Source organism: Rhamphochromis longiceps, linkage group LG19, assembly GCF_057381845.1.
Source record: "Rhamphochromis longiceps isolate RC_006_pf linkage group LG19, R_longiceps_female_GT1.1, whole genome shotgun sequence".
Lineage (NCBI taxonomy): Eukaryota > Metazoa > Chordata > Actinopteri > Cichliformes > Cichlidae > Rhamphochromis > Rhamphochromis longiceps.
Window position 1 is genome coordinate 7,316,027 of NC_140575.1, and position 23,722 is coordinate 7,339,748.

General features: G+C 40.8%; 2 protein-coding genes across 5 annotated transcripts in view; one reads left to right on the plus strand and one right to left on the minus strand.

The window, feature by feature from the left end:
* The window catches only part of syne2b (spectrin repeat containing, nuclear envelope 2b), a 140,300-nt gene extending 120,673 nt beyond the window's left edge, over positions 1–19,627 (plus strand). The window contains exons 112-128 of the mRNA XM_085392061.1: positions 2,892–3,054; positions 5,617–5,804; positions 5,933–6,083; positions 6,938–7,120; positions 8,457–8,594; positions 8,713–8,907; positions 9,139–9,439; positions 9,623–9,691; positions 10,090–10,226; positions 10,446–10,599; positions 10,947–11,152; positions 13,611–13,811; positions 13,916–14,038; positions 14,356–14,547; positions 15,835–15,906; positions 18,625–18,674; positions 18,896–19,627. Coding sequence (XP_085248187.1) covers positions 2,892–3,054; positions 5,617–5,804; positions 5,933–6,083; positions 6,938–7,120; positions 8,457–8,594; positions 8,713–8,907; positions 9,139–9,439; positions 9,623–9,691; positions 10,090–10,226; positions 10,446–10,599; positions 10,947–11,152; positions 13,611–13,811; positions 13,916–14,038; positions 14,356–14,547; positions 15,835–15,906; positions 18,625–18,674; positions 18,896–19,106 — 2,734 coding nt within the window. The 3' untranslated portion in view covers positions 19,107–19,627. The remainder of the gene's footprint in view (positions 1–2,891; positions 3,055–5,616; positions 5,805–5,932; positions 6,084–6,937; positions 7,121–8,456; positions 8,595–8,712; positions 8,908–9,138; positions 9,440–9,622; positions 9,692–10,089; positions 10,227–10,445; positions 10,600–10,946; positions 11,153–13,610; positions 13,812–13,915; positions 14,039–14,355; positions 14,548–15,834; positions 15,907–18,624; positions 18,675–18,895) is intronic.
* Positions 19,628–20,851: 1,224 nt separating this feature from the next.
* Positions 20,852–23,722, minus strand: part of esr2b (estrogen receptor 2b) — a 73,903-nt gene continuing 71,032 nt past the window's right edge. For all 4 annotated transcript variants that reach the window (XM_085392063.1, XM_085392064.1, XM_085392062.1 and 1 more), the window contains one exon: positions 20,852–23,212. In XM_085392063.1, coding sequence (XP_085248189.1) covers positions 23,101–23,212 — 112 coding nt within the window. In that variant the 3' untranslated portion in view covers positions 20,852–23,100. The remainder of the gene's footprint in view (positions 23,213–23,722) is intronic.

Genomic DNA, 23,722 nt, shown 5'->3' on the forward strand with positions numbered 1-23,722 from the left:
TTTTGTTATGATAAGGAGACGAAGGTTGAGGAGCAAAGGGGGATGGGCTGAGCTTTGTTGATGCAGGCACGTAGGCAGGCAGGCAGGCAGACACACACCGAGTCTTTCAGAGCTAATTCAGTTTAGCTTGGGCTTGCCTCGTGCGCGTTTACATTCAAATAAAAGGTTGGACAGCAGATGTGTATTTTTGTGAGGGTATGCAGCGGCATGTTTTTGGTGGTGTTCTCCGTTCCTCTGTCTAGTGCAACATCATCACATATGGTACAGATGTGCAGCCCAGAGCTCACACCTGCACAGAGACACATAAAAACAAACATGCATCATCAGCTAAATATGGAGCAGGGGAACCCCTGTTCTATCTCTGCTACTGGGGCAGCAACAGCATCCAACATTCCCAGTCTGTGTCTGTATGCAAAGCAGAAAACTTGGTGGGCTCAATGCAGCTTGTTGCTGCATCAGACTCATTGTTGCATCATTGAGCTGTACTGCCTCGTATGCACAGTGGGCACATTGATTAGTACATGACACACAGCTACACTTTTTATTGTAGTTCTGGACGACATTACTGCTACTTTCAATGAAATCAGTGGACATAAATGACCCTGGAGAGACAAATCTAATAGACTGTTAAGAGCAACCTAGAGAAAAGCAAACAAACAGCATCCCAGCTCGCTCTGAAGATCCACTTTAACTTCACAGGAGGTTTCTTCATGTCAATAAGGAGTTTTTTCTTCCCACTGTTGCCAAGCGCCTCCTCCTAGGGGGCCGTCTGATTGTTGGGCTTTCTGTATTACAGTGTTTATTGCTATATGGATAAAAATGAATAAATTGAATTAAGTCCCATCATAATAACTTACAAAATTTGAAGTTAGACAATTGTTGAAAAATTGTGTTAATAATTAATGTATTTTTTAACCCAATTTTTAATTGGGTTAAAAAATACATTAATAAAAAACATTACAAATGTGATTAATTAAAGAGCAAAGATCCAGATGTGAGGTATAAATCATTTAAAACATTTATTGAGATAAGCTAAGGTTATATATTCATACATCTGCACTGACCAAGAATTGCCAAAAGATTCATGAGTGGGTGTATTGTAAGGAAATCAAAAGCATTCACAAAACCCAGAACAACCCAGAACACCAATCTATCACAGAAGTGATGTGAAACGACATTCACAATGAAGTCTCATTGATCAGCTATACAATATTTTTTAGGCCACCTGATCCAAATTCATATCAAATGCAATAATCCAAATAACGTCTTAAAGTCCTCTAAACATTGTCCCCTCAACCTTAAAGCACAATGATAACCAGCAGTTAAGAGTGAACGGAGGAAAGAAAACTTCACCTGTAGCTTTGAGAAAGAGTTTTGAACTTGAAAATTAATAACGATACTTAAAATACTATAATAGTATAATAATCTATAACATTACTTTTATTTCACTAAAAGTTTTGGCATTCAGGTCGAAGTATAGCATAAATGGCAGAGGCTGTCATTAGGCTCTAAAGGTGTTCCAAATGTTTCTTATTTTTGTGGCACCAAAGAAATGAAAGGCAGTGCATAATATTTTCAGCAAAAGGGAATAAGAAAAACCTTACATACAGCAGATGAACGTCTGTATCCAACACGTACACAAAACTCCAAATGACTAATAATCCTTTAAGTGGTCAAACAGCTTAAGGTGGCAACAACCACAATGTCATTATGATTTCAGATTGTCTGCTTTTACTTGACAGCACAGAGAACACAGGAGTGATAAATAAACTCTGCTCTTCACTGAGTTTTCCTTCTTGAGGTACTTGGAGCGGTTTGATGTGTTTTTTCCAGTAAATTTTTGTTACTGAGAGACATGATCATTAAGAAACTTTCTCTGTCACACAGTTTGTGTGCCGAGTTTATTCTTTCAACTACAAAAATATCTTAACAAAAACTTGTTGTTGGATAGTTGTCTTCATGTCATTCCCCAGTTTTTGTAACCCGCTGATGTCACTAAAGGTCATGTTGTTGTTTTTTTAATTTGGCGTTGGGCCGGTGTATCGAACAAATTCCAGGACGTTTGAGGACATTAGGTGCCCCATCCTTGCTATGGCTAAGATAGAAGCTGCAAAAACATATTTGTGTTAAGAGCAGTGACAGATCTATAATTAACAGACCACACTCTGGATGTGAGTTCCATCCGAGCCTGCAATTTAGTGAATATTAAGATGTGGAATTTTTTACTTCTGGTCACATGACGTTGCTGAGTCACCTCTCTCCTCTCTGCGTGTGTTGTGGAATGAACCGATGTAGGTCACTGACCTGAGAGCTGTGCTGGAATGCAGCCGCTCTCTCAGACAACACGCAGCTCTCAGTCAGATGTAGGTCAGCTTGCAGCGTGGCTTATAATGGCTCCCGTTGTGTCATTCGTTGGAACGACAGCAGCGCTTCCCACACAAAGTTAAAACCTGCCACAGTGCTAATGTGTGACATGGGGCTGAACGTAGCGTTCACAGTGGCAGGTTGATGGGTGTTTGCTCAGCATCCTTAGTGTCCTAATTCAGTTTTTTGTCTCCTCAAATTGCATGATGAAAACAAAACCTTGTGTTACACACTTGAGACAAACAGACAAACAAATGCATGCATTATTTAAAGAGCTGGTGTATGTAAGACTTGCAGATTTTGACTTCAGATGCAGGCTGCTGCTTGCTAAAGCTGTTTACATGTATTATGTTCCTTTAAGCTATTTAACATACCTGTAGCTTTAGGCAGAGAGCCACAAATGGGGCACAGAAGTCAGAAACTGACTGGGGGAATTTTTTTTGAAGGTTTTTTACCCTTTCTGGTGATCTGTGACAAGCTAAACTCCAGTGAGAACTGTTCTAATGTGATGCATCTTTCCTCGACAGGGTGAGGAAGCTGAAAGAGACGCTGGTGACGGTGCAGCAGCTTGATAAGAACATGAGCAACCTGCGGACGTGGTTGTCCCGTATTGAGACAGAGCTAGCCAAGCCGGTGGTCTACAGCACCTGCCACAGTGATGAGATTCAGAGGAAACTAGCTGAACAGCAGGTGGGCAAAGATGGAAGGACTTGTGTGAGATGCATTAACTTATGAAAGTGTGTATTTTTAAAGATTCAGTCAAAACCTACAAAGTCCTGCAAGACCAGGAAACTAAAGATCTAAAATTTCATTTCAAGATCTACATGAAGTACCTCTTAATAACTAATATAACCTCTAAGAAGAAGAGAACAGTTGGCACAATGCTGTGTGACAACTGGAGTGATTATTTCTTTGATTGTTTGGTATTTAAAGCCAATCGCCTCCCACAGCCATGTGAAAAAGGAAGATCTCATGAAAGGTGAGCAAATCACCTTTTATGGTTTCTTTGTGGAAGAAAAACGAGAGCTCTCTGTACAAATCTACTGAACTCGGAGATCTTCAAGGTAAAAAAAGGAAAAAGGGGCACTTAAAGTGCTATTTTAGAAATGCACGAGGTAGAATTAGGACTCCACTGTGAGGGGAGACATTGCGTCTGGTTTTAAACCCTTTATGTTATGGCCACCCTGTGGTGGTCCAAAGCATACTAACATAAGAGTGAATAATGTGCGCTGCAAAGTAAAATCTCAGCAAGGCTCTGCTAAGAGAGGAGTTTGTGAAGGAGAGAGCTGTCACGCTGGGCTGAGAGATGGTAAATGCGCTGAGAGGCAGAGCTCATGAGGAGATCCAAAAAAAGGTAAATGGACTTTAGCCTGTTACTCCATTTGTCATCTGCCATATAGCAGTACTTTGGGAAATGGCTAAAAGTTCCAGGTCTTAGAGCAAAGATGGGTGGAAGGGCTCAGAGGGAGAAATATTGCCTCTCGGGTTTTGGAAAAATCTCATATAGATATGCACGTTTGATAGTATACGGATGAGATCAGGTGACAGTGGTTGTTGGACCTGTGGTTCATTTTGCATTTTTTATCACTGGATTAAACATTTAAATGCACACGTATATAGCATTAAATGTGACAAATGGGCACATTCCCTTTAAACCCACAATGTGTTTATTCTTGTTTTAAAAAAGGGTTAGGGTACGTTGGTCAAAATATGTGAATTTGCTAAAGTCAGACCACATTATCAACAAGCACAGTAATGCTTTAAAAGAACAGAATAACTCCCAGACCTACCTTGATTAAATGCATGAATAGAATACAACATAGTGTTTATTTATTTATAGTGTTTATTTTGTAAAAGAGTAAACACCAACCCTGCAGCACTTTTTGGCAGGGCTTTTTTAAATTGTTCATTCTGTATTCTGTCATGTATGCAATTTTTGGTTACTGTGAAGGTATGTAGGTACACGCGTTAAACAAATGCAAACAGAGAACGTAACATCGCATTTGAAACATTTTGAAAGTTTTTTACAAAAACCTTTAGATGTTAACAAGGGTTCAGTGAGATTGTCCCACCCATTAAGCAGGAGGTACATATACACACACACGCACGCATATATATTATTGTTTCCATTTTATATAACTGCAACTCTTTCAGCTTTACCACATTATTTTAGAAATAAGTACTAAAACTCAGTGATCAGCCTTTCCCTTAAAAGCTGGGCCCCACAAACTGGTTGACATGAGCCACTTTTTCTGTGAGAAACTCAACATTTTCTGAACTTCTGAAAGTGCTCTACTCTGCCACAAGCATGTCAGCCTGAGTGCTCCTTACTTTTTTGGGGTCTAAAATGCGACTGACTGCTACGTAGTAACTGAACTTGTCAGCACTGCTAGTAACCCAAGAGTTTGGAGAATTTTCTTTCTTTTTTTATGTCTTTTTTTTTATGATGGATTTGGGGGTCAAAGCAAGCACAGATGTGTTCATTTGACAAGTTAACAGTGAAAGGGGTTCAATTGCACTAATTTCTTAAATCACTGAATATCTCTAGCTAATGATTTTTCTCCACTCAGAATTTTACAGATCTGTGCAGTTCAGGGGAAAAGATACACTTAGAATCTGCAAAACAAATTGGACTCCAGCTTTCTGTCTAAATCTGGACAGGGACGTGTCTGAAGAAATAGAGCTCATATCTGATGAAAGAAATGGTGGCAGTTGTAAAGGAGTGAAATGGAGACAGATGACAGGCAAAATGAAAGGAGACGAATTCGAATCGGCGTGGCGATGTGCAGAGCCTTAAAGAAATTGGACTTCTCCTGTTCCTCAGAAAAAGGCTGCAGGTCTCTCCATTAGCAGATGAGGGATGGCTGAAATGACTCCTGTGTGGATAGGCACTTTAAGCTTTCACTGGTCACCATGGCAACCTAGAGAGTGGTAACTTTGAACAAACAAAAAGTGGTGTCCAGCCCCAGTGAGGGAGCTCTCGCTGTCTCTCTCTCATGCTTACGTACTCACACACACACTCACACAAACTCTGGGAAAAGGCAAAAATGAGGAAAAAACTAAGAACATAACACCAAGGGCCAAAACGAACAGCACCCGGGAATCATGCTGTGCTGTGTCTACAGATTGCAGGCCTCAAAACAAACCAGAAAAATACAGAGTTTGGGTTTTACTTTGTGATTTCTAGAAGAGGAGAAAGTTAAAGAAAAAGTTTTTTTGTCTTTTGTTTTATCTGTGCCGGTTGGCATTCAGGATCTGCAACGGGACATCGAGCAGCACACAGAGAGCGTGGCCTCGGTGCTGACGCTGTGCGACGTCCTGCTCCACGATGCCGATGCCTGCGGCAGTGACTCGGAGAACGACTCGATCCAGCAGACCACCCTCAGCCTGGACCGCCGCTGGAGAAACATCTGTGCCATGTCCATGGAGAGGAGGATGAGGTGAGCAGCCAGGAAGGGTTGAAGATTGTTTACTGATTCTTTAGTTTACAGTGGTTGGAGGGGTCTTACACCTTCCAGAGCTCGGGCTACTGTGATTAGAAGTTAACATGTGCCTTTTCTGCCCTCAGAATTGAGGAAACGTGGCGTCTCTGGTGTAAGTTCCTCGATGACTACTCTCGCTTTGAACACTGGCTGAAGACGGCAGAACTGACAGCAGCCAGCCCCGACTCCGCCGACGTCCTCTACACCAGCGCCAAGGAGGAACTCAAGAAGTTTGAGGTCAGCAGATTATTTTGCTCTCTGTTTGGGTGGACCTAAATAATTGGGATTTCTGTGCATTCTGATATTAGCACTACAGGAAAAGCCAGGGGTATGTTAAAATGTAAAAAGGTCAGCTCATTCATTAAAAAAAGGAAAGGAAATTAAAAACTCCCTTTTGAAAAGAAGAAGCCGGTAGCACCAGGCAGCCACTTGCTGTGATGGGTGAGGGAGACAGGACAGCATGAATGTCTGGTCCAGAGGGAAAAAGGTTCAGCAGCTGTTAAATAGCTGTTTTCAATTTTTGTTTTTCTTTCTAATTTTATATTTCCCTTGAATCAGCAGACACCAAAGACGCATCAAACACAGTTTTAAGTGCTCAGGTGTCCTGTTGCGCTGTGACTCACTGGTGACCTTTGGTGCGCTGGTCTAGATTAGAAGCACAGATTAGTGTCTGGTAATCTGGAATTTGCTGAAATGCCTTCATTTCTACAGCAACAGGGAACCAGTGTATATAGTGGTGTTTAAAAAATACCAGTGACCTACATTATGTATCCTGGCTGTCAGTGACATATTATGGAAGCTGTGGAGTGTCATTATTAAAGATGCAAATCAGCTGTGGGTTGTATTTATAAAGAAAAGGTTATTTCACACAGCCTTATAACCAGTGCTCACATTTCTGTTGTGGAATCAACAAAATTTGCTTTAACAACTTTCTGTAAGTGACTAGTTGTTCTTTGTTTTCAGGGGATTTTTTCTTAACGTAATCTTCAACACGGCTATGTTAACAGATACATCAAAGCATGTGCACTCTATTAAAGCACCCGCTCCAGCTTGAAGTGTTCTTCTCATTGACACTCATGTGTGACTTTCAGGCGTTCCAGCGGCAGGTTCATGAGCGCCTGACTCAGCTGGAGCTGGTCAACAAACAGTACCGCCGTCTGGCCCGAGAGAACCGCACCGACGCCGCCAGCAAACTTAAGGTCATGGTCCACGAGGGGAACCAGCGGTGGGACAGCCTGCAGAGGAGGGTCGCAGCCGTGCTCCGCAGACTGAAGGTGAGAAAGGAGGTCGGAGGTCAGGACTGGCTGAAGGTACCTTAGGAAAGCTACTCTGTTAGAAGCAAGAGTGACTGTAAAATTAAAAAAATAAATAGATATACATACATATATATATTTATATATAAACAGAAATCAAACATTGTTGTGTTTCAGGCATTATCAGATGATCTGTGTAGTATCTCCCTGCTCCACGCTAAGCTGTCAGGATTTAGGTCACCTCTCAGACGGTGACAGGGCACATGGCATCATGTTGGCAGGGAGGCGTTTTCCTCGTGCCATGTGCTTCTGAACAGATGGAGATGTTTTTGTTGCTTTATGGAGATGCCTTGTAATCAAAGAATTCCGCTGCTTGGTGCCAATTGCCAATAAGGCACGTACAGCGGCAAGAGCTCTCACAAAATCAGATTTTCTGCGACATTATGGGCTACATTAATGGGAAATGATTAATACAAAAAACACAAGTGTAGAGAGTCTGTAACCATAACTGTGCAGATGGGTTCTGTATCACCAGTTTGCATCACAGTAGTTGTTACTAAGGTTGGGCGATATGTAAAGTTTTTCAAACCGACAATCGTTAGTCCAGTAAATAACGATATATTTGCACAGGTGACTTTTTGATGGGCGGAGCAATGTAATCATGCATGGACTGAGTTGCGCATTTAGAAGGAGGGAATATTTTACCTTCTTTTCTTGTTTGTTTCAGTATTAATATAGCTCTTTTTTGCTTCATTCATTTATTTGAGATTCGCCAAATCACACAAAAGACTTCATGTCTGAGATTGTTTTTTAATGTTCGCTGGAAGAGACATTTTGATTTTTAACTTACTTTTTGTATAATTTTGTATTTGTTGTTTGGTTGAGTGTGTAAGTCAGATAAACACTGGAACAGCCTGTAAACACGGTTATAGTGGACAAAAGAAGCCAGTTTCCCTTTCTTTTCCTCCCCATCTCCCCACATAGGCTACTGCCTTTCTGTCTTTCTGTTAAGAGTAATTGAATTGAGTAATTGAATCACTGCATTTGGGCGCACTCTGAGGAGGGTGCGTTAGTTCGCAGATAGAAGAGGGTACCGTAAAAAAGGCTCTATTATTTTTTCTGTCGACTGCTTCTCTTAGCTTCAACATTATTAACAAACTTACTCATGGGCAAATAAATAAATAAATAAATCGCTCTTTTGGTGAAAGGCTCAGCCTATCAACAATCGCCCAACCTTATGTGACACTACACTTACACAGCAAGTTGATATCTGGATCACATAAGCCGGCTATATTTGTAGCACACAGTTTATGGCATCAAAGGAATATACTAAAAGTAATATTTCTGTCCTATTCAGTATTTTACATCTCAAAGAGAAGACTTTGAGGGAACTCGTGAGGGGATCCTCGTTTGGCTGACTGAAATGGACCTTCAGCTCACCAATGTAGAGCACTTCTCAGAGAGCGATATCGAAGAGAAAATGAGAGAGCTAAACGTGAGTATTTCCCTACTGATGTTGCGCTGTAACATTATCCTGTTTACATATTGATGGACTGGCTGGGTCTCTCACTGGCTGAAATATTTTCATACCGTCGTGTCATTTACCTCTGCAGGGTTTTCAGCAGGAGATTACCCTGAACACCAACAAGATCGATGCCCTGATCGTATTTGGGGAGAACCTGATCCAGAAGAGTGCTCCTCTGGACGCTGTGCTTATTGAGGATGAGCTGGAGGAGCTCCACTCCTACTGCCAGGAGGTGTTTGGCAGAGTGGCTCGCTTCCATCACCGCCTAGTCAATAGACGTCCGGTTAGTAGTATAAATGACTCAGAAAAAATAAAAAAGCTGGAGTTTTCTCAGACTGGCTGTACCTGTAAACTGCTGCTCTGAGAATGAATGGGATAAAAGCATTTGTTTTTGTTTTGTTTTTTTTAATCTGAGGACATGCTTGATTTTTAAATATGTGTCTAACTCACAGACATTAACTTCAAGAGACATTTGTCATCTTATTTATCAGGGTTTTTTTTTTCCAACCTGCAGGTTCTGGAGGAGGAGGAGAGGGAGATGTCAGACCGAGACACAGACCGAGACAATTCACCCGATTTGACCCCGTCCTGGATGGCGGAGAGGAGAAGGAAGGAGGTGGATATAGCAGTGGGAGGAGTTTCAGGTGGACCACAGGTGATGTGCCACCTCCTGGTACCCCCTATAGAGCGATCAGGAAGAGAGACCCCCCTCAGTGTGGATTCCATCCCCCTAGAGTGGGATCACACAGTCGACGTGGGGGGGTCATCATCCCATGAGGACGACGAGGATGCCACCTTCTTCAGCGCTCTGTCAGGTTAGCTTCGTGTCAGGACTTTAGGCTCATGGGTTAAGTTATGTTATATAGCATTCTGTATTAATTCTTCAGATGAAAAAAGCTGAAAAAAAGCCGTTTTTGATATTCCTGTAACACCTTTAACACCTTTGCAGATCTCCATATCCTCAGCTGTGAGACTTTAACCTCCACTGTTTCTTACAGACATGAAGGTCACAGAGAATTCAGAGTCGTTTTTTAAAGTGACTGCCAGTGCAGTGAAAGCAGCCTCGGGTAGGCGCTCTGCCTCCTGCATGTGTCTGCTTTGCTATGCATTTTTTTTCAACTAGCATCCTGCTTTCACCTTTTTTAATCTTTTCTCTTATTTCACCCCATTTCCACCATGAGTCACAAATGTGGCTGCGCACGGCCGCAAATTATCATTCACTTTGAAATGTTTGGTTTGGTTTGGTTAGCGATTGAAGATCATGAGACCTGCATGATACTGCAAGTCGGTTGTGTGTGTTTCTTCAATCCATTTGTGGTTTATTCATTTGGTTTATGCACGGTGAACCTTTTCATGCATGTGTCGGAGGGCTGGTGAAAGGAGCTGTCTTTCCATCATTACTCTTGTCACTGAAGTTTTTATTTGAAATTTAACAGTCACTGTTTTCTCCTCTCGGTCTCCTCAGTGAAGTCAGTGACTGACATGCCGAGCTGGCATCTGCCTGGCTCCCCGGAGAGGAAACAGCTTCCTCGAGATATCATCCAAGCCCTGAGCTCTTTCCCTACACATACAACCGGCACTTCCTTCCATCAGCAGGGCTATGTACGTACAAACACACGATACTTATTGGGTCCAACGTCAGGTCCAAATTAAACACAATAGAAATGGTACACTATGATAGATTTTTGAAGACTTTTTATCATCTTTCATATTTCTAAGAATAAAACACATAGGCATAAGAATGCAGAGTGCTTCCTTTTTTCTTTTTTTTTAAACCAGTGTAACGCCTCAAACTGATTGTGTGTGTATCTGTGTGTTCAGGCGAAGCTAATGTCAGAGTGCAGTGGCAGCATCGACAGCGTGAAGAGGGTCAAACTCATGCTGAACGATGAGGAGGAGCTGGAGGATGCAGGCCTGACCAGCAGCACGGCCAGCAAGCATACCAGCACGGGTACGCAGACAGAGATAACCGCAGGTGCGAGAGGTCTCACTCTGTTTGAAACATGTAACAGTAGGGATCATGCTGGAGGTCCTGAAGGCAAGTCGGAAAACACATTTTCAGAAAATCCACACACTAAAATACAGGACAAAAATTTACTAACATGGACTCAAACTCCAAATGTACCTTTGTTGATAATGGAGCAAGGAAATAGACCAGAGGCTGCCAAAGCTCTTGGGTCTGGCAGATCCACCTGAGACGTCTTTGAAAAAAAGAGGACATAAAAGGGGGATGGATAGTGGAGTACAGAAATCTTGAACAGATCCGTGTGTGTGGCAAGTAGCATTTATACACATACTCATCCCTCTTCCTTGTTTCCTCAGGTGTTATCGAGCGCTGGGAGCTGCTACAAGCACATAAAAACGCAGCGGACATCAAGCAGGACCTGGAACAGTGGCAGAAGCTTAACTCTGACCTGTCTGATGTCACTTCCTGGCTTGGCAGGGTGCTGCCAGAGCTGGAGAGGCTGAAGAGAATAGCACCGTCCACCAGCATCCGAGACATCGAGGTCAACATCAGGAAACTCAAGGTAACAACCAATCTGAGAGCAGGAGGACGTTCGCGGAAGTAAAATAGGCAAATGAAAAAGTGAAACCTTGGGATATTTTCCTAGGATGGGCATAACTGAAGTGTATACGCTGCTCAAAAAACATGAAAGGAACATTTAGAAAACAATCATCATCATCATCATCATCATCGTTTATTTGTATAGCACTTTAAGAACACACCAGGCAGACCAAAGTGCTGAACAACACAGATCAAAACAACAACCAACCAAATTAAAAATACCATAAAATCATTACAAACAATAAAATAAATAAGAAGGTGTCAGTTTCCTACAGAGTTAAAAGCCAGGGAATAAAAATAGGTTTTCAATCTGGACTTAAAGACCTGCACTGATGACGCTTGTCTAATTTGGAGGGGAAGGTTATTCCAGAGCATCGGAGCCGCAATTGAAAAGGCACGGTCTCCTCTGCATTTCAGCCGCGACTTAGGGACCGACAGCAGCAGCTGCTCAGCTGAACGGAGCGAGCGAGGAGGAACATGTGACTTCAGCAAGTCAGTTAAGTACACAGGAGCCAGACCATTTAAAGATTTAAAAACCAATAAAAGGACCATCATGTTGGATGGCTGCATATATGGACTGACTAATGTGATAGGAACAAAAGGACGCCACATCATTTGATGGGGCCGAAAATTATAAACCTACAGAGGGGTGAATTCAAACGGACCGTGAAAATCAAAATGAAAAAATTACAAAGCACACTAGTCCATTCTGCAGAAATTTCATTGCAGCAACTCAGAAATGCTACTCAACACTTTGCTTGGCCCCCATGTGCTTTTATGCATGCCTCATGGACGGTGTCCTGGGGGATTTCCTCCCAAATCTGGACACTCTGAGGTGTAACCTGGCAGCATCGGCTGAACCAAAACATAATGTCCAGGAGGTATTCTATTGAATTTAGGTGAGCGTCGAGGCCAGTCAGTAGTATAAATTACTTCATGCTCCAACTCCAAGGCTGGGGGAGCCAAGGACTCACTGCACCAGTGTAGAGTCTGACAAGATGTTCATCCCAATACTTGGGAATCAAGGTGCTGTTGCCTGTTACAGGCAGCGTAATTTTCTTCTTGACTTCTTCAGACCATGTCACATGTGCTCAGGGTGGACCTGCTCTTGTGCGGTGCTGCTCATCTGTGAAAAGCACAGGGTGGGTTGCCAATTTTGGTATTCTATGGCAAATGCCAGTTGGACTCCACAGTGCTGGGCAGTGAGCACAGAGCCCACTGAAGGTCATTTTGTAGCTCTGGAAGAGCTCATCCTGTTACTCCTTGCACAGAAACAGATATCAGTCCAGCTGATGGATTAAGGGCCTTCTATGGCTCTGTCCAGCTCTCCTAGTCTCCTGCCTGTCTCCTGGAATCTCTTCCATACTCTTGAGACTGTGATGGGAGACACAGCAAACCTTCTGGCAATCTCACGTATTGATGTGCCATCATAGAGGAGTTGGACTACCTGTGTAACCTCTGTAAGGTCCAGGTATCTCCTGATGCTAACAGCAATGACGCTCACCTTAGCCAAATTCAAAACTACTGAAAAAACAGTCCGAAAAGATCAGAGTGCACCTTTTTTAAATTTCATTAACACCAAAGTAGCTGAAACTGATTAACAACCTCCTCTGCTACTTAACTGCCCAGATCATATCCCAAAAGTTTAACTGACTTGCTGCTGATTAGATTGAGTAGACTATATACTTCAGATCAAACCACATCTAAAGTGACATTGTTTCTCCTCCTGCTCTCCTCTTCCTTATTAAAAAAAAAAATAAATAAATCAGGTAATATTTGATTTTTCCTGTGCTAACTTCAATTTTATTGGATTATAAGCTAATATTATTGAATATATAACATGTTAAAGATTTATGTTTTTTCATGATGAACTTATTGTCAATTATCTTTTAAAGAAGTGTTAATTTATTCAGCGTGGATAAAGACAAGATTAGAGGAAAAATCTTATAGATGTGTTAACAAAAAGAGCTGTTTTTGGTGAGAAATTAGGATTCCAGCAGTTGCATGGTGAGAGCTCTGCTCTTTGTTTTGTTTTTTTTCCTGATTTAGATGTTAAAAAAAATCTTCCATTTTAAATGACATTGACAAGACTGGAAATAACGTGTGAAGACTGAAAGTAGATGAGTTGTCATGTCATTTGTCCTACTGAAGAGAATGGGCTGGAGGATGTTCATTTATTTTGTATAATTTAACTCCAATTTTAGCAGGATTATATCAAATAAAACTGCATGCAGCCTTTCCTTGTGCTCACTCCACCCAACTTAACTTTTTCTTCTGATTAACAACCGTTTGGGGAAATACAAGTCACAATGCAGAATAATCAAAGTCGAATGAAAGGAATGTCAGCACAGTAGATTTTGGAACACTTCATCTGTCGTTTGTCTAAAATTAATGTTTTGGGGGGGGGGGTTTCTGCTAAGGAGATGCAGAAGATTTTCAACAGCTACAAGTGTCTGATGATCTCCATCAACCTGAGCAGCCGTCACTTCCTGCGCGGCGACAGCACCGAGCTGCACGAGCAGCAGGAGGCCCTGGACTCAGCCAATCACAGCTGGACTCAGGCCTGCAGCGGCCTGGAGAGCTGGGAGAGGAGCCTGCACTCTGCTGTCATGCAGTGTCAGGTCAGACATGGAGACACCTCCTGAACGTTTACCCCATAGAGTTCAAAATAGTAGGAGTGATTCACAAAATGTGATTTGACCTGAATTGCTCTCCTCTTATTCAGGAATTTCACGAGACGCTACACTCGCTGCTGCTGTGGCTCGCTCAGGCTGAGGACAAACTCCGCACAGTGAACGTCAACGACCGCTCGCACTCTGCACTCCTGCAGCACAGAGACACGCTCACAGTGAGACAAACTATAGTCTTTTTAGTCTTGCCTTATTTTTGCACTAACATCATGTTGACTCTAATAGTCTGGATCTGACAAATATTCACTAAAATTTGTAGATATGGTTGCTGCAATTTCATCCTTGTTTTATACAGGAGACACCTATTCATCTACTCACACGTTGTCAAAACATGACATTCTTCCTGATTGGCATAATAGGTTAAATATACTTGAATGTTTTATGGAAAGCTGCAGTGATTGGTGTAAGTAACACAGAGCCTGTGGAGTCTCAGCTGATGTCTTAATACTGCCCTCTCTGTCGCCACCTGCTGCAGGCTCTGCAGGAGGAGCTGCGTGGCCGGCAACGGCGGGTTTCATCACTGCAGGCAATCTCCTCCCAACTTCTCCTGGAGGCCACTGGAGAGGACAGTGTAGAGGCCAAAGAGAAGGTCCACGTCATCAGCAACAAGCTGCATCTCCTGCTACGGCAGGTGGCTGCAGACCTGCGTACACTGCAGGGAACACTGGTAGGTCCATCTTCCTCTCAAAATCTCTGTCATGATATAAAGCAGCGGTGTCAAATAAAAGTCCTAAAGACCAGAAATGGCCTGGCAAAGAATCCAATTGGACCCACAGACACATGAAGGACTGCAGAGAGTTTGACATTTTACCTGTATTGTTATAAATTTCACTACTTTTCCTTTTCCTATTGGTTAAACCTCCCATTACCATAGAAACAAGGACAATGAAAGATTTTCTTTCACTTGTCCAGCTGTATGTGGCCCACAATGTAACTTGATATAGAGCTATAGTTTATGTGGCTGTGCAAAAACCATAAAAAAAAATCAGTTTTTCTGTTTGTGAACATTGTTAAATGTTAAAAGTCAAATACAGTTAGGCCCATAAATATTTGGACAGAGACAAGCTTTTTGTAATATTGGCGCTGTACAATAATTAAATTTGATGCAGTTTTAAATGAAACAACTCAACAATAAAGTCTGAAGTGCAAACTTTCAGCTTTAATTCGGTGGGTTGAACAAAAAGATTAAAATGTGAGGAACTAAAGCATTTTTAACACAATCCCTTCATTTCAGCGGTTTAAAAGTAATCTGACAAATTAAATGCCTGAAAATAAATGTCCATATCTAATACTTAGTTGAAAACCCTTTGCTGGCTGTAAATAAAACTATGATCCGAAGGTGCACCTGCAGATTTTTCTGCCTTCTAGCTCATTGTTGCAGCTTTTAAACTCAGCTATGAGGATAGCACTTTATGGGTCTGCAGCTTCTAAATGATCCCTTCCAAGATGTTTCCCAGAAAAAGACTGTAATTTAGAACGATTCATGCAGGAAAAAGAGCCGGTGTTGAGTTGATCCCCTTCCATTAAATTATTTTTGAGTGTAATTCAGATCATATTTTGGTGCACAGCAGTCCAGCTGTAGAGTGGGAATTTCTGGCATGTACTTGCAAGGAGCAAGGGAGAAAACAAACCACCATTCAAGGGTCAATCATTCAAATATATATAAGTCATTTATGTATTATTGGGTCTACCTTACAATATAAAGCACCTGAGGTGACTGTTGTTGTGATTTGGCGAAATTGAATTGAAAAGTGCATGCTCTAATAGCAGTGCCTTTAAACGTGAGTTTTGCCCTCACTGAACTCTGTACTCACATCTGTTCAAACACAAATCTGGGGGAAATGCAAAAATGTGCAGCCGTTTGCTGCTCAACATTCCTCAAAGCCGATCATCTGTCAACGCTCTGAACTCGTGACTTAGAGCTGGTTTGATGAGTCTTGTCTCACTGTCACAGGAAACCTGCTCCACCAGTTCTGAAGTAGAAAGCATTGGTCTGGGAAAGCTCAGCTCACCGCTTCTGCAACAGGTACACCTTGGTGTTTTACCTTTAATTTAGACTGTTCAGAAGCTGCATTAAAATAGAGTAAAATTGAACATGTATTTCAGAATATGATCATTTTAGCAGTGTGATGTGTTAAATAAATAAAAGTAAAATTCATCCACTGAACATCCACCATATTAATAACTGTATTTTTCACTGCATACTCTCCACATTTGAACCTGTCTAGAGTACATTTGGTACACAGGAACATTTTGGTAATTTGGCCAGCAGGGGTGCCGCGGACACAGCCACACACAGAGTTACTTTTTTCTATTTTTAATCTGTTCTGAAAATGTTACTCGTAACACAAAATGTGTTACTGTGTTTAATAAGCTTGACATGCTTTTTATACATGTTAGGTTTAACATTCTTATTAATGCAAAATATTAAAATAGTAAATTTACTCAAGTGTTTAGACTGAGCAATTTTTAGCTACACTGATAACATGCACACATTCACCTGGCATGCTGGTAGTGTGGATGTTTGATTTCATCTCAAAGTACATTTGAGGCAAAAGTCTTGTGATGTGTTACACATTAAGTCCACATTTCCCAGTTCCCAATTAGAATTTTCATCTGGGATTCCCATCAACTCGGACTTCCAGCTCGGAAAGTCAGAACAGCCCAACAAACCCTGACTTTACAATGAGAGTAAACAGTAGTAAAACTGTAAAACTTGTAAACTGCACAGTCACTGTTGTGTATTTGTGACTCATTAGGCACGCTGGTCACAATAAACAAAAACAAGTATTGCTCTGTTTTGCTTGTGATTAATGCTAACTTGCTAACAAGCAAAGCAAATCCTGATTTTCCTCGAGGGCGGAATATCTTTTGGAGGAATGGCATATTTCCCTCTAGCAGAATTCCAGAAACTTGTACTGGCAAGCATTAATTAGATATCGATCTCCTCCACAGTGTGTTTATTGTCCTGTCTTTCTTCCTTCACTCCAAACTGCTCAGGGCAGATGGCCCCGCCCCTCCCTGAGCCTGGCTCTGCCAGAGCTTTCTTCCTGTTAAAAGGGAGTTTTTCCTTCCTACTTTATTGGTCATAGGGGTCATCTGATTGTAGGGTCTTACCCTACAATCACAGATACCTTGTGGCATTTCTTGTTGGGATTTGGCACCATATAAATAAATTAAATTGATCTCGGGAGTGGCGTTACTCCTTACCAATACCATTTAAATGCCAGTTGGACTCCACAGTGCTGGGCAGTGAGCAAAGAGCACAGAGCCTACTGAAGGTCATTTTGTTGTATGTTCAGGATCACTCCTGAACATACAACTTCCAGGGAACACAATATTCAAACTGGAACCTGTTTTTTCTTTAACATTTATATGAGACCATAATACGTTTAACCCTCTGAAACAGACTTATTGGGGAGAAAGTCAAAAATTGCTATCTGGGTTTTTTGGAGGGTTTTTTTCTAAACATATTCTGATTGCCTAGCTTTTAGGTTTAGTTAGGGTTGGGGTCTTCACCAAAGATGTCTTGGAGTTTTAAAGCAGGGGTGTCAAACAATAGACCCTGTGGGATAATTTCATATGTCAGTTATCAGTGGCCCATCGGTATTTGGGACAGCAAGTGCAGTGGTACAGGCCAGGTACACAGCAAGACTGGGAGCCCGATTTAAATGCAAGCGAGTTGGGAAAACGCAAAGAAAGGAGTGAAAACATAAACTGAGCAGCATCTGGCTGCATTTCAATGACATGGGAGTCTACAAAGCAGAGTGCAGAATTTATAATAACTAAACTAGGAGCTGGATAAAGTCATACCCGTTTTAATTTTCAGCAATTTTCGGTTGTGCAGGACAAAAGGTTTCAAACTTGCCCTTGTTTCCCCAGTGGTAGTAAATCTGTAAAAACAAAAGCTGCCTAGAAAAAGACTAAAGTTACAGTTCAGTACTGTATATTACATAAAAAAGACTATATATAAAGTGTCCTTGAAAAGCAGAGAAGCTGAAATGTGTGCTTGTAACACAGAGCCATGGATCAGTGTCTAAATGAGTCTCTCAGATCTGAATGTGCGCTTGAAGCCATTTAGAATAACTAGTTTTATGTGCTGCTCACCACAACAAACACAAGCATAAATTTTGAACTTTTTACTGCATTTTCATAAGTTTTACAGCTGTTCCTATTGATAAAAACCTCCCTTATGGCCATTCATACTACACAAAGTAATTAAGCAATAAACAATTAATGTGTTGACCCCCAGTGCCCCCCATACCAGAGGCAAGAAGGAGAAGATCTGGTTTAATGGGATGTACTGTGAGATCTGTTATTTAAATATAGACATGTGTGGTATCCACAGAAACGTCACAATCTCAGCTAAAAGCTCACAAAACCATTTCAACAACCACTGAACCAAACACAAAGCGCAAACATACACGAACATGCTGTTGGGTGCTGAAAGCCGACATCTCTCAGATTCCAAAACTCCCTGACCAAAAGTCACTGAACCAGCAGCAAAAGATCTTTGGAAAAAATTGTCATGAATTTTGTCTTACCTTCACTGTTTTGCTTCCACCGCGATAAAGTCACACTTCCTGCACAGATATCTCTCCCAGTGTGCTTCGAGACCAGTTTCCTATCAAAAATCTCTATTTTCTGCAAAATTCACTTTCTTATTACACACCATTCTACCATTGTGTAGTGTTGTCAGCCGCTGTCCAAGTGATAAACACATGTGCTTTTTTCTTTGATTCAGGAGGAGGCTGGTCTGCAGGCAGCTCCGGTCAGACAATCAGCAACCAAAAGGTACCTTTTTATTTAATTAGAGTCAGAGTTAAATGAACCTTAAATCAGTCTCTATTCTAAACAAAAAACAAAAAACTACAATCTTAGATCTCAAAGTGCAAAACGGCTGTTTATATTGCAGATTTGAGAATACAAAAATAAAGATGTTGTTTTTGACTTTTGTTCTGTTTGGTGAACAACATAAACATCTCTTTACTCTCTCAACATTTATCCACTTGCAGGGAGGAGAGACAGGACTCTTCCCCACAGCGACCCCTCTTCTACCGGGTTCTGCGAGCTGCTTTCCCCTTGCACCTGCTCTTCTTCATGCTCCTGGTTCTGGCCTGCCTGGTGCCTCTCTCTGAAGAGAACTACAGCTGTACACTGACCAACAACTTTGCCCGATCTTTCTACCCCATGCTGCACTACACCAACGGCCCCCCACCCACATGATCACTGCCACACTTTGTGTCCATGTTCTCCTTATAAAGGGATAGTAGAAAAAAAACAAAAACAGCCATATAGTGGAGGTAGAAATCCCAAATAGACACCGTTAACAATGTGACGGGTCATGTACCTGCTCCCTCCCATACAAAATTGAAGCACAGTTCTTCATGTCTGAAGGAATCATGTGTTCTTCACTCTAAACTTTATTGCTGTACTAAATTATTTATTTATTTATGCTCCTTAACAAGAAGCCATATTACTGCTGTGTTTAAGTTGTGATTTTTAGATTGTAGATTTGCCAGCTGATTTCCCCGCTGAAACAATTTCACACTTTTCAGATTCAGACGGTGCAAAAGGAAAAAAGGCTCCACGATTTATTTTGATATCTTCTATTTTGTATAGTGCGGTATGAGGGATTCGAGGGCGGTTATTACCAAAGCAACTGAAGAAATGTGAGGAGTACACCAGCCATTTTCTACCACTGCAGCTATTTGTACCGATTTTGTTTGTTTAGGGGGTTTCTTTAGGTTCGGAAAAGACACGTGTTCTTTTTCTTATTTGGGTTTTGAAATATTTAAAATAGGAATTGTAAGAGTTTTTTTCTTGTAAATAATGGCAGTGACTCCTTAGCAGACATGCCTTTGTGTATCCAACAGAACAACCATTCTTTTAACTCATAATGTTCTTTTAATGTTATAAATGAATCTTGTATATAATGGAAAACTACTGAGAAAAAAAGGGTAAATTGTTGCTTTCAACTGTGCTATTTAGCTGGGTTGTAATTTAAAAACTCTTAAGTTGATATATTGAAAATGTGATAAACAAACTTTTAAGAGTCAGTGTGATGAATATTTTCCTATGATATACGTGTGATATTTTAGCCGATCACTCAACCTAAGAGTCACCTTGATGCAGCTGTGGTTGCTGTTTCCAAAGTTGCACATTAGCCGGCTAGCAGCTAACTTTGTTCACCTGCTGTTTGGCACTTTTTGCCTAAAAGAACGAGCTGTAGGTTCACAGGTAGTTGGTGGGCTAGCCAGCAATGCATATATACTTAATTCATCCTCTCAGGTGTCCCGTAGCTCAGACAGATAATTAAAATTGTTATATTAAACAATATAAATGAATATAAAAATCTAACAGCTGTAGGAACAAATTCTCTTCCAAAGGTAACTGCCATTTTTACTTCTAAAATATTAGGGAGTGGGTAAATATTATTGTCAAATTTGCTCATGACAGTTTCCTCACAAAGTCGATGTGCAGCTTTACAACAACAACAACCCCCAAAGGCTAAAAACACAATTCATCTACAGACCTGGTAGTTGACTGTGGTTTTGGCCCTATATGTGACTTTTTGTTTTATGTAACCTCACCCATGTATTATGAAAGGGAATTTTATATTTATTTTGAGCTGTATTTATCATAAATTGTACAGCTTTTTTTTTTGAGGTTTTAAACTTGAGCAGGGCTATCCAACTCGACCAATGACACGAAAGTCTGCAACGATCACCCATTATTACGTACACATGAGATTTTTCTGAATTGTTTTTTGTTCCAGTGCAGATGAACAGCGCGTCTCAAGAGCCACACGGCACAATTTGAGTTGAACTTGAATGTAAGAAATCGTTTGAGAGGTGAATGTAGCTGTGTCCATGCACAATCAAAGATCATTAAATGTGTGTAATTTACTGTTAAAGTTACTGATAAATGTTATAAAGAAGATTCTATGAGCAATTCAAAACTGTAGATAATTTCAGCCTCGGCACAAAAGCCTCACAGAACAGAAACAACAAAAGGTGTGTAAAGTTTGATTTATTTTGTGATCTCTTATTTATGGGATGTACTGTTTGTAATTTTGAACTGACAATAAACCATGTTTGCCACGATGTGCTGCTGCTGCTGGTTGTGAGTTCACAGAAAAGACAGGTGAAAAAAATCCACAAGATCTGACACGAGTGTGTGCGGCGTGCACAGACTGCCAACAGAAACAGCTTCAGCATCAGATTTGGGTGTGTGTTCATGTGCGCACAATCCACAAACATCAGGAAATAAAGCAGAGTAAACATATATTGGTCTATTAACAGTGGTTAAATAATCTGGCACTAAGGTTAAATTTACACTGGCACACAAGTGGCACATTTTATGACTTGGGAATGAGTACATGGTGCATCTATTTCCGTTTAGTTTGCTTTGTGTGACGGAAAATAAGCTGTTTGCAGTTTTGATGTTCCAAGTAACAGGCTGTTCTCTCAAGTCTTATGTGGTTAATGAGATCATAAAGCAAAGAAGACACACAAATGAGCCCTTAAGGGTTTATATGTACAAGAAGCTGAATAGTTTTAAAGGAAAATATCAACAGCCAACAGTTTCTCAACCTTGAAAACAGAGCGATTCTGGACTGATGCCAAAGCTCAATTTGTCTACATGAGAAGTTACAGCTAAGAACATGGATAAATCTGCAACGTGCAACAAACACATTTCTCTTTTTTTTGGTGTCTTACTGTTACACTGCTGACATACAGTGCTAAGTCATTTAATTAAGCTTTATTTATACAGTGCCAAATGACAACAACCGTTCCCTGAAGGTGCTTTATACTACTGTAAAGACCCTAAAACCTACAACAATACAAAGACTCCCTATGGGCAAGCAGTTGGCAACAGTGGGAAGGAAAAGCTCCCAGGTTCTGACAGGAGGAGCCAACACCCATGTACCATACACATCTACATTATTTTTAATGACCAGCAGGGGGCAATCTGCCTGGCTACACAACGACTTTACATCTGTCAAGAACTGCTTACTCTGTGACTTAAATAAACACTATGGGCTCAGGCAGTAGTTTAAAATTAATAATGAAAAAGGTAGTAAATTTTCACAATTCTGGGCATTTTTAAAAAGGAGGATTATCTAAGATATTTATGTAATTTTCACAGTTAAAAACGAGTTAGACTTTTCTTATCTCCAAATTTCTTTGTTACGGACAACAATGAAAACTCTTCACTCAAGGCTTCATCATGGGGGCTCACCAACCATCGGGTGATGTCACAGTGACCAGTGTTACCATTAGCATATTAGTAAAGCCAAGATCAGTAGCTTCAAGTGTGATAAACTTCAAGTGCTGAAATCAAGTATAAAAAACTAAGTTTCTGTTGTTGTAAAGTAATTTAATTTTGTGCATTTTAGCTTGTACAAACATATGGCTTAGGTATGGCTTGTTTAAGGCAGTCAGGCTGTTCCGATTCTAAATCTAACAGTCTGAGAAAAAGTTGCTAAAGCTCATTATATCAGATTAGATGTATTACTATGACTAAATTGTGAAATTTTCCTTTTTTCAAATTTTGCTGGTAGCCTTTGCAGAAGGGGTCTGTGCCACTGTTTACTGTATAAATTCAGCATTAGTTTAACCAGAGAAACAGAGAACAAGTTTAACAGTCGTTTTGGTAAAAGGCCACATACTGTTGATCGAATCCACAAACAGATAAGTACAAAGACTGTAGAAAATTCCTGCGTAAACAGGCACAGATTAAAACACCAAAGTGCACAGTAATAAAAGCAGAAAAAACACAATAGGGTGACAGAGAACAGCGTCCTTTTACGTCCTTGTACGACTAACAAATCTTACAGAAATGAACGTTGACTTGTTGGCCAAGTGCACCCTTATGAGTAAGTGGAGACGGTTTGTAGATGGCTTGTTCTGGATGTTACATCAAGGTGATAAAAAGAGATACAAATACTGTTTATCAAAAAAAACGCACACAGGCTGCCGGGCAGCCAGCCAGTGATGTCCTTATGAACAGCGATGGTAGTGCACATTCACAAGAAATATTTACGCACACAAAATATACATTCGATCAAAAAATTTTTTAAAGACTACAAAAATCTTGACAAGAGAAACTTTACCTCACAACAGCGCTTTCTGTTTTGTTTTTTTATGTTTTTTTTTTTCCAATCTTTGGGTGATGAATATCCACTAAGGTTTAGCCTCAGTCAGTTCTGTCACTCTCAAGCTGTTTCCGTGACAACTCTATCAGGGATGACGTAGGTTGTTGGCTCCACCGATGGACCTGGACCTGCATCCCTATTATCCAGTGACAGGTGCTCCGCAGAAATGTAACTGTGAGGGAAATTATTACAGTTATTTTCCAGAGGAAGGGAATGATTTGCTATTCTTAAGCACTCTGGACATGGAATAAAGTCAAAGTTCATTTTGGGAAGTTTGAGTACTGTGCACAAGTCTTGAGATACCCCTCGTTTTTTTAGACTTTTGCTACAAAAAAATGGAAATAGAAATAGACACATGGAAAGTATAAGTTCAGTTCTAACAAGCTTGAAAATCAATAGTTGTTATGAGCAACTTTATTCCTCATTTGAGAATCACCTTTTTGTTTTAAAAATGCTATTTTATTCCTATCACACTGTTTTATCTTTGGCATTTTTTACAGTTTCAACTGCTCTTTGGATATAAATACACTATATTCCCAATAGTATTCACTCACCACTCAAAATCACTGAATTTAGGTGTTCTAATTACTTCCATGGCCACAGGTGTATAAAACCATGCTTAGGGGCATGCAGACTGTTTCTGCAAACATTTGTGAAAGAATGGGTCGTTCTCGGGAGCGCA